The sequence below is a fragment of the Sinocyclocheilus grahami genome, unplaced genomic scaffold, assembly GCF_001515645.1.
Source record: "Sinocyclocheilus grahami isolate Dianchi unplaced genomic scaffold, SAMN03320097.WGS_v1.1 scaffold505.1, whole genome shotgun sequence".
NCBI lineage: Eukaryota > Metazoa > Chordata > Actinopteri > Cypriniformes > Cyprinidae > Sinocyclocheilus > Sinocyclocheilus grahami.
In genome coordinates, this window is record NW_015505684.1 from 373,974 (window position 1) to 383,442 (window position 9,469).

The window sequence follows — 9,469 nt, forward strand, 5'->3', positions numbered from 1 at the left end:
CGAAAAGGCATGAACAGTCATTTTTGCAGCTGACCTTATTGCATATGCATTTGTAGGAGTATTCCTTTCAGGTGCAAAATTTATGAGAGGAGAGTATTTAAATGAATCATGCGATCATGACTTACTAAGGTTTGCGCTAGTCAATTTACTGGTGTTTGTGCCTTTATTTACCGCCCAAAAAAGCATTTCTTATTGGTTTTGCACCTGTATTGGAAGTAGATTACACACACCTTCCTATCATTGGCTCTGTGTGTTTGCACTGCTCTTGGTAACTTGCGTTGGTCATTGTGGAATTGATCTGACTGCATTTGTGTCCTTTGTTTTGTGCATTGTCAGTAAATCACCCACAGAACTTTCCACTCCCATCGGCGCTTTTATGGGATTGTGCTCTCATGCTAATTTGCACTGTTTAGAAATCTGGCCCTAAATGTTTGTAATATAAGTGTGTGTGTGTACATGTTTGGCTCTTGTAGCAGTACGCACAGTCGTTTTATCCCCGACTCGGGCTGAAAGTTGGAGCGCGAGCTTGGCCTGAGGGTTGGAGATGCATCTGGGAGCGGCGTGTCGGTTTCCTCTTCCTGTTCGTCACTGCAAACGTGATCAAAAAATAAGTCAGCAATTCATATTTCTGATTTTTCTTACACTTGCGATTTCATATGACAATTTGGACTTTTTTTCTCTGAATTCTGAGTTTACATTTCATAATTCTGTTTTTTGTTTCTGCCACAAAATAAAAAGTAAAAAAGGCAATTGTGACTCACAATTTTTTTCTCGCAATTGCAAGTGTACAACTCACAATTTGGACATTTTTCGCAATTTTCGGAATTCTGAGTTTAAATTCCGTTTTTTTGTTTCTACCATGGAATAAAAAGTAAAAAAGGTAACTGCGACTTTTTATCTCAATTCTGAATATTTCTTGTGATTGTATATCTCACAATTCTTTTTTCTGGCAATTGTGAATTCGTATCTCACAATTGTCACTTTTTCTCAGAACTGCGAGAAAAAAAATTGTATTTACCTTTTCTATTTTTATCAGAGCATCCACAAAACAACACAAACATCACCTGGGGCCGGCTGCATAAACCGTTTAGACTCGTTAAAAAGTTAGTCATCCAATTATTTTTCTTAAAGACTGGTCATAACTTTTTTAATTCCGTTATGAAAAGGTAGATTGGTCTTATTTGTATTGAAAAAGTAAGACTGATTACCCCTTGATAACTGCTTGTTGGTCAAACTACTTCTTTAGACACAGTCTTAACATGGTGGCTAAGTTTATGCAATTGGCCTATGATTTCACTGCTGTTAATGTACAACAGTATATGATCAGTGCTTTATTTTACAAGACCGCAACCTCTCTGTTATGATCCATCATCATATGATTATGATCATCGAGTTAACATTTGATTCAGTCACATGGTTTGCATTCATACAAACACTTGCACACATGCAGGCTGCTTTAACAATGAAAGACTTTCACCAGTCGACACTCTTCACAATGAGTGTGTACCTGTGTAAAGGACTGAAGTCATTAGTGCACTGCTCTTACAGTCTGCTGTATGTTGGTACAGAACCAGTCGCACACTCTGCGGGTTTGTTGTCGCCCTAGCGTGACTCGTGCAAACAGACACATATACGGGTCAGGTGTTAGTTTACACTCCATGCTATCCTTAGAAGCTGCCTCTGCAGGGTTACCCATGAAAACGCAGCCTCTTCATCGTCCTTCTCCTCCTCACCGTCATCTGTCAGGGTTCCTGGGGCCCCGGTGTGGGGGATGAAATGGAGGGGACCTTCCTCTATCTCAAGGCCCCCAGCGAGGAGCTCAGAAGCTAAATCCTGACCCCAGGAAGGGGCCGCTTTAGACGACTGCAATCACAGACATGTGGATTGCAAATTGCAACCAACATTTTATCGGGAGTGTTTGCTTGAGTGAATAATTCTAAATAATCGACTGAACAAAATGGCACAAAATCAGAGTAATAAAAACACAATCAGCTAAATTTTCAGCAAAGGAGTTTTTGTTCTTTTCACATTTCCTTGCAAAAAAATGTTTTCATGCTACATAGAGATTAAAACTATCACTAACTATCACTTTTTTTTTCTGTTAATGTGATTCATCTAAAATGTTGAATTTGATTACATTTTCCTCTAAACGGATACACTACCGTTCAAAAGTTTGGGGCTGGTAAGGTTTTTTTTGTTTTTGAAAGACGTCTCACCATGGCTGAATTTATTTCATTGAAAAATACAATGAATACAGTAATATTGTGAAATATTATTGCAAATCAAAATAACTTTTATATTATAAAATATAATTTATTTATGTGATGCAAAGCTAAATTTTCAGCATCATTACTTTAGTCTTCAGTGTCACGTGATCCTTCAGAAATCATTCTGATATGCTGATTTTCTACTCAATAAACATTTCTTATTATTATCGATGTTGAAAACAGTTGTGCTGCTTCATATTTTTGTGAAAATTTAAAATTTTTAGAATACTTTGATGAATATAAAGCATTTATTTGAAATATAAATCTTTTGTAACACTATAAATGTCTGTTTTGATCAATTTAATGCATCCTTGCTGAATAAAAGTATTAATTTCTTTAAAAAAAAAAAAAAAACATTTGAAAGGTAGTGTAAATAAATATAGTGCACTCAAACTGCAAAACCACTAGGCTCCAACACTTTTTCACTCACATGTAATATTTCATATCAAGGTGGTAAGCTTTGCTAATAATTAAATTAAATCATACAAAGACTAATGCAATGTTAAACATCCTCAATTAGTTCCAAAAGTTCACAACTAACTGGAAGCCTCAATTCATACATACAACTTGCATACCAAGCCATATACACTGTCCACTGATTTTTATTCTCATCCTTGTTTCCTCTATGAGACTGTGACTCATTGATGTTTCATTCTGACTCATTATGGACACCATGTGAAGATCCTGACACTTTAGATCATACTTACTTCCTTCCTTTAAATAGAAATAGAAATGACTGAATGCTGCAGTTGAACACTGAGGTGTCTCAATGCATTGGAATTAAGCAAAGATGCAATGGAAAACTTCAGTTCATAATCTATTTGTCAGAGATTTCATGAGTTTCTAAACATGTGAAAAACTGACACAATCAATGCAGCACCCATCTCTATTCATGTACCTGTGCAGGTGAAGGTGGTCCTACAGGCTCCTCCGTCTCAGTGCTGACCTTGCCCTGCTCTTTAAGTCGCTCCTTAAGACGGGACACTTCCTGTCGCAGGTTACCCATCTCCTGCTGCCGTGCCTGACCAGACGCCTCCAGCACTACCTTCTGCTCGATCAGCGCTTTACCCTGGGCCTCCACCACCGTGATCTTATGCCTCAGGTCATGGTTGATCTTCATCAGCCGGTTGAACTGCTGCTGGAGCTGGAAGAAACGCCATTTGTGCCACATTAAACCTTCACAATATGATGAACATTATGTGCACATTATGCACTTCTGATCCACTGTGATTTCTTCAGATGTTTAGGCTATGATGTTATTAGGCAATATTTTTTTTTCCAGCAAAAGTTGTTGATTTTAATGAAGGCTTTCGACATCTCTTCATCTTGCTTCCTTGAGATAATGTCTGAGCATTGACTGCTGCTAACAATAGGCTAATTGACTTTACCGCTTCAATGTCCTCGTTTTTGAGCGTTAGCTCGCGGCCTTTGGCACGGATCTCGTCTCGCTGTTTATCTACAACTTCCTTCAGCTTCTTCATCACCTGCCGTTCCCTCTCGGTCATGCCTGGCATCACAAATAAAAAAATCAGCACACACAGCGTCATTTATTACATAGAGAACCGACATTCAAGGAAATAACAAAATATAAGGCATGTATAATCAATAACATATTGGACATTTTTGATCGACACATTAGCATGCAGGAAGTGTCAGGGTGAGGCTTTTGTTTTGCATGGGACAGGTCACTGGAAATAAGGACAGACGTAAGAAGTCTGACAGACGCTATAAGCAAATAACTTCCTGACTGAGAGCCCATGTTGCTGCTCCTAAAATAGATGTGTGTCCATGCGGAGAATCTGACACACAACCACTGACACACTTCACGTTTGTCATGACCTAGAAATGTAATGTCACATGCCTTAGATGTAAATATTTTCAACATATATACTGTATGTGTGTGTATTTATATATACATAATAAATATACACAGTACACACTGTCACTGTTATGTATTTATTTATCTACTATTATTTATTTATAAATACTGTAACTTTTGACAGGCTGATGTCAAATAATTAATATATATATATATATATATATATATATATAAAATTCTATATTAAAACTATATTATTAATGACCATATTAATACTTATATACATAATACTACACTTATTTATAATTGTACTAATACTAATGGAAATTGTACATGATACTACTACATTTATAATTATATATTATATATAAATGTTAATTGATATTACATATATGTAATCTTGTGTAAAATAAGTCTGCTAATAAGTAAAATACAGTTAACTTAAAAATACAAAAATTATATACAATATATTTACAAATTGTTTAAAATTAATATATTCATTTATAATATATAATTAATACCACATTTACATATATAACATATATACATTCATAAAATAGTTTTGTCAATATTTAATGTGTGTCATATTTTTGAAAATCACCAGCACGCCACAGGTGCTGTCCACGTGCATTAAATAACCAAGAATATTCTTTTAAAAGCTTATTAAGTAAGGAATTTCCTGCATTCTATTTAAACAGCTCTTTGTATCTTTACATCAGCGTTGAGAGCGGCTCTGGAATGTTTGTGTAAACAGCTGCGCTGTGTTTGACACTGAAGCAAACTCGTCCAGCAGGACTGAGAGGGAGACTGTTCTGCGAGCGTGAGTGTGTCAGAGGCACTGTGGAGTCTCTGTGCTCTCCATGCAGTAATGCGGCCTGGCTCGTCTTCACTCACATGGAGAAGGGACGCTTTGTGTGGCGTATGTGTCAGTTCCTAAACAGCTGAAAGAATGCGTGAGAATTCCTATGCGCATGATCACACGTGTTTGCTTTTTGTATCCAGAACAGGCATGCTGCTATGTTCCAAATGGAACAAATGCAATACATAAAAAAATAATAAGTGAAACAACATTAGAAATTCGTAGTATGCTACGTTGTTCTCACATGACCTCAGTATGTCTCATGTGAGTGACGTCCAATTAACACAGCATTTCTGCTGGGTTAAGACTTTTTAAGACCAAGTAAAAAAATTCTTACTTTTGATTTCACTTAAATTCAATGTTTCCCCTTACAAATGTTCAAGATTCATTACTTGTTTTCTGTGAAAGTGATCAAAGTAAGGGCTCACTTAATTAAAAGGGAACAAGTCATACTCCACTGACAAATGTTTGTTCTTATTTGAAGCATAAACTCACTTAATTTTGTTCGGTTTCTCAGAAAACAAGACTTCATGTCTTTGTTTAGCATCTCAAGTAAATATATCTTGTTGTAGGAATGTTTAGACATTAAAATACTGAGGAAGACATTGATTTTTGGCAATGCATGCAACATTTAATGCCATGACTTTATGATTTAAAGGGTTAGTTCACCCAAAAATTAAAATTAGGCTGTGTTTTACTCACCCCCGAGGCATCCTAGGTGTATATGACTTTCTTCTTTCAGACGAATCCAGTCGGAGTTATATTAAAAATTGTCTTTGATCTTTCAAGCTGTTTAATGCCACTCAGCAGGTGTTGCATGCATCAGTCCAAAAGAACTTAAATAAAAATCGCCCATCCATAAAAAAGTGTCTAACACGGTCAAGAATTAGAAGTACAAAACGAGGATTTGTAAAGAAGAATGTCGGAGGATTTCGATATATTCCAAGAGGAGACTGGTTTTCCTTTGCTTCCTTTGCTCCTGTTAACAAACGTTGGTTTTCACGAGACTCACTGGCGCATGCGCAACGCTGACCTCATACCTCATCCGCCCGGAACTGCTTCCAGCGTACAACTGTGAGCGCAAGCTACATTAAAGTGATTATTACGTTTTGAATATGGATATTTTTCTTACAAAAACGCATCGATTCGCTACAGAAGGCCTTTGTTCACCCCCCGGAGCCGTGTGAGGCACTTTTTTTTTATGGATGGGCGATTTTTATTTAAGTTCTTTTGGACTGATGCATGCAGCACCTGCCGAGTGGCATTAAACAGCTTGAAAGATCAAAGACAATTTTTAATATAACTCCGACTGGATTCGTCTGAAAGAAGAAAGTCATATGCACCTAGGATGCCTCGGGGGATGAGTAAAACACAGACTAATTTTCCTTTTTGGGTGAACTAACACTTTAAGACTTTTTAAAGCCTTAATTTGTGAAAGAGTGAATTAAGACTTTTTAAGACCTGACGAAACCCTGTATAACCTCAGAAATTTTAAAACCTCCGAAATGTGTAAACCAATTGTGTGTAAATATATTGTTTTGGCTGTCAAATAAGGTTGTATTCCATCTAATTCGAAATGGAAGGTCATGGAATTGAAGCGTGGTGCATTGTGGGATATTGTTTTCCAGACAGTGTAAGGCTGACACAAAGCTCTCTTTTTCCAAACCCTGAACTTTAAGACTACCTTCCTGTTTCTGTATATCCTCTTCCGTCACTGGACATTCTTTGATGGACAGGTTGTTGAGCAGTGTTTTGTTTTCCTCCTGCAGCTGTGCGATCTGGGACAGCAGATCCTGGGCTTCTCCTCTCCACACATCCTCCACAAGCTCCAGCTCCTGTTCACAACCACACACACATCTCAGAAGCGGCTCATAAAATATACACAAGCGTATATTTAACCGCTGACCTTCAATGGAGTTACGTAATGTCTGAAACAATCAGCAAAAACACACAAAGCAGGAGCATAATAACATCTTCACAGAAGGACACAGACAAAAGTTGCATTCATAACTCTGCTTATAATCACACACTCATGTTTTTACTCTATTCTTACATTTGTGTGAGATTCTCATGTGCTACAATACCTATGGTAAAACCAAAGTATTCTTCTTCATCTTGAAGTAGCATGTAAATAAACATATAGTATAAGAATATTGCAATCCTTCAGTAAACATCAAGTTACCATAGTATTAGCACAGTAGAATCTGACCCCACACTGTATTATAGTACTACCTTAGGATTAGGATTTGTTGCATATTTGCTCACTGTCCCAGCGGACATGATGTTACGTGATGATGATGGACTGTGGTTAAGATTACATCATTTCCTGTACCAGACAGGAACTTAGAAATTCCCATGCATGCACTGCTTTGTTCTGAAACACCACTGGCAAACAACTTAAGCAAAGAAAAACAATGTATATACGTTCATACGTACTAAAAGTAGTAGAAAAAAGCAGTATACATTCAGCAAGGATCTGTTAAACTGATAAGAAGTGACAGTAAAGACTTCTATTGTTAGAAAAGATTTATATTTTGAATCAAATCATGAAAAAAGTATCACAGGTTCAAAAAATAATAATATCAAGCAGCAAAAACTGATAATAACTGATTGATAATAAATCAGCATATAAGAATGATTTCTGAAGGATCATGTGACACTGAAGATTGTAGTAATGGCTGATGAAAATTCAGCTTTGCATCACAGAAATAAATTACATTTTAAAGTAAATTAATACAGAAAACAGTTATTTGAAATTGTAATCATATTTCACAATATTACTGTATTTTTGATTAAATAAATGTTGAGCATAAGAAACTTCTTTAAAAAACAGCCCAAACTTTTGGACATCAATGTATATACACTTTATATTAGGGCAGTCAAGCTATAATTTTTTTAATCTAATTAATCACATATATAATTAAAATAATATTCAATAATAATTAAAATTAATATATCTTATATATATATATATATATATATATATGCACTTTAATATATTTATTATTGAATACATTTATAATTTTATATATAAAATAATATCTAAATGATAGATAGATATAGTAATTTAATTGAACACGAATACAAAACAAAATATGAATTAATTAACATGTATACTTGTATATGTAAAATACTAACATAGCTGTACATATACAGTATGTTGTGACACACCTGTCTGTTTAATTCTGTGTAATTCTAGTGTCAATAAAACAGAGTTAAATGAACGAGCTGGTTATTTAGATAAGGTAAATAGATATTGTAGTCTGTGAATGTACCTTCTTATGCTTCCTCTCCTTCTCCATCCGGTCCATCCGCTCCAGCCGCAGCCGGTCCAGCTCCAGGCGCAGCTCCTCGGTCTCTGGGCTGATGCTGTTGCGGCTCACCAGGACCTCCAGGATCTCCAGCACACGGACCACTTTGGGCATGAGGCGGGACAGAGCCTCGCATCCGTACTGATCGATAATGCGCTCGAACTCCTGGCCCACGACCGCGGCGATATCGTAGACGTCCATCACGGTCAGATCCGCCGCGTTCTTCTCCAGCGCCGAACCGAAATCCTCCATGACCGTCTCTGAAGTTCGTTTCCTTCTCAACTTTCTCAGTCGCCAAACAGATCCCCAAAGCCCTCTAAAAACCTTCTAACGACACCCCGTCACGGATAAAGGCCATTTCGGGGTATTTTTAGGCAGAGTTGGACCGAAATAAGAGTTGTCCCATTGCGGTTCGGTTTCCCTGCCCTTTACGTACCGCGCATGCGCACAGCAGCGGCAGACGAGGGCGCTGCGAAATCACTGTCAAGCGCCACACTGACCTACAATACTGGTCACAAACACTGCTTACCATAGTTATTAGCTAGTTTAACTCACTGTGGCTATAAAACGGTGGACACGGGTAAATCCGTGATGGATGCTCATTGCCTTTGTTAGATCAAAGTAGTTGACAGAACATGTCAAGCAGTGACTGACACGCTATACTTATAATCAGTGTTGGGCAGTAACTAGTTACAACGAAATTACATAATTTATTTACAAAATAAATGTAACCGTAATCCGTTAAAAATGTGCAATTAAATTACAGTTACTTATGAAAATATTAATGATTACAAAGGGGGTTACATGATCTGAATATTTTCACACACACACACAGATTGAATTGATTTCTTTCCCAAATTGCATTGACTGCTTTAAAATATGAGACACCAATGTTTCAGGAGTTTAGGACACAGAATAGGGCATTTGTTTATTCGATAAATTAAGCTTTAGCGTTAGTTCTGGCGGGTCACGTGAGTCAAGCTTGCATCAGCTGATTCTCAGCTGATCACATCTACCTATAGGAATACGACACCTATCGCGGCATTCCTATATAAACTCAATTCAGTATTATTCAGCAGCTTTTCAGCTTGCTCCGGAGCAAATTACCCTCCTCCATCCCCAGCTCCTCCTTTCGCCACAGTCAGGACTTGGCTTTCTGATATCTCTTGCTAATCAGACTCCTTTATCTTGAATAAAGTGTTACACTTAAATA

General features: G+C 37.0%; 1 protein-coding gene across 3 annotated transcripts; it reads right to left on the reverse strand.

Moving 5' to 3' along the window:
* Nucleotides 1-1,234: 1,234 nt before the first annotated feature.
* LOC107554532 (RILP-like protein 1) lies at nt 1,235-8,699 on the reverse strand. Of its 3 annotated transcripts, none has more exons than XM_016237065.1 (5): nt 8,221-8,699; nt 6,630-6,780; nt 3,656-3,774; nt 3,166-3,411; nt 1,235-1,833 (listed from the first exon to the last, which is right to left on the reverse strand). In XM_016237065.1, the coding sequence occupies exons 1-5, from the start codon at nt 8,506-8,508 to the stop codon at nt 1,645-1,647; spliced, it is 993 nt and encodes a 330-aa protein (XP_016092551.1). In that variant the 5' UTR covers nt 8,509-8,699; the 3' UTR covers nt 1,235-1,644. The 3 variants fall into 3 exon arrangements, with proteins under 3 accessions (XP_016092551.1, XP_016092550.1, XP_016092552.1); XM_016237064.1 differs by having other exon boundaries at nt 1,235-1,863; XM_016237066.1 differs by lacking the exon at nt 1,235-1,833 and adding an exon at nt 2,692-2,981.
* Between the last annotated feature and the right edge of the window lie 770 nt (nt 8,700-9,469).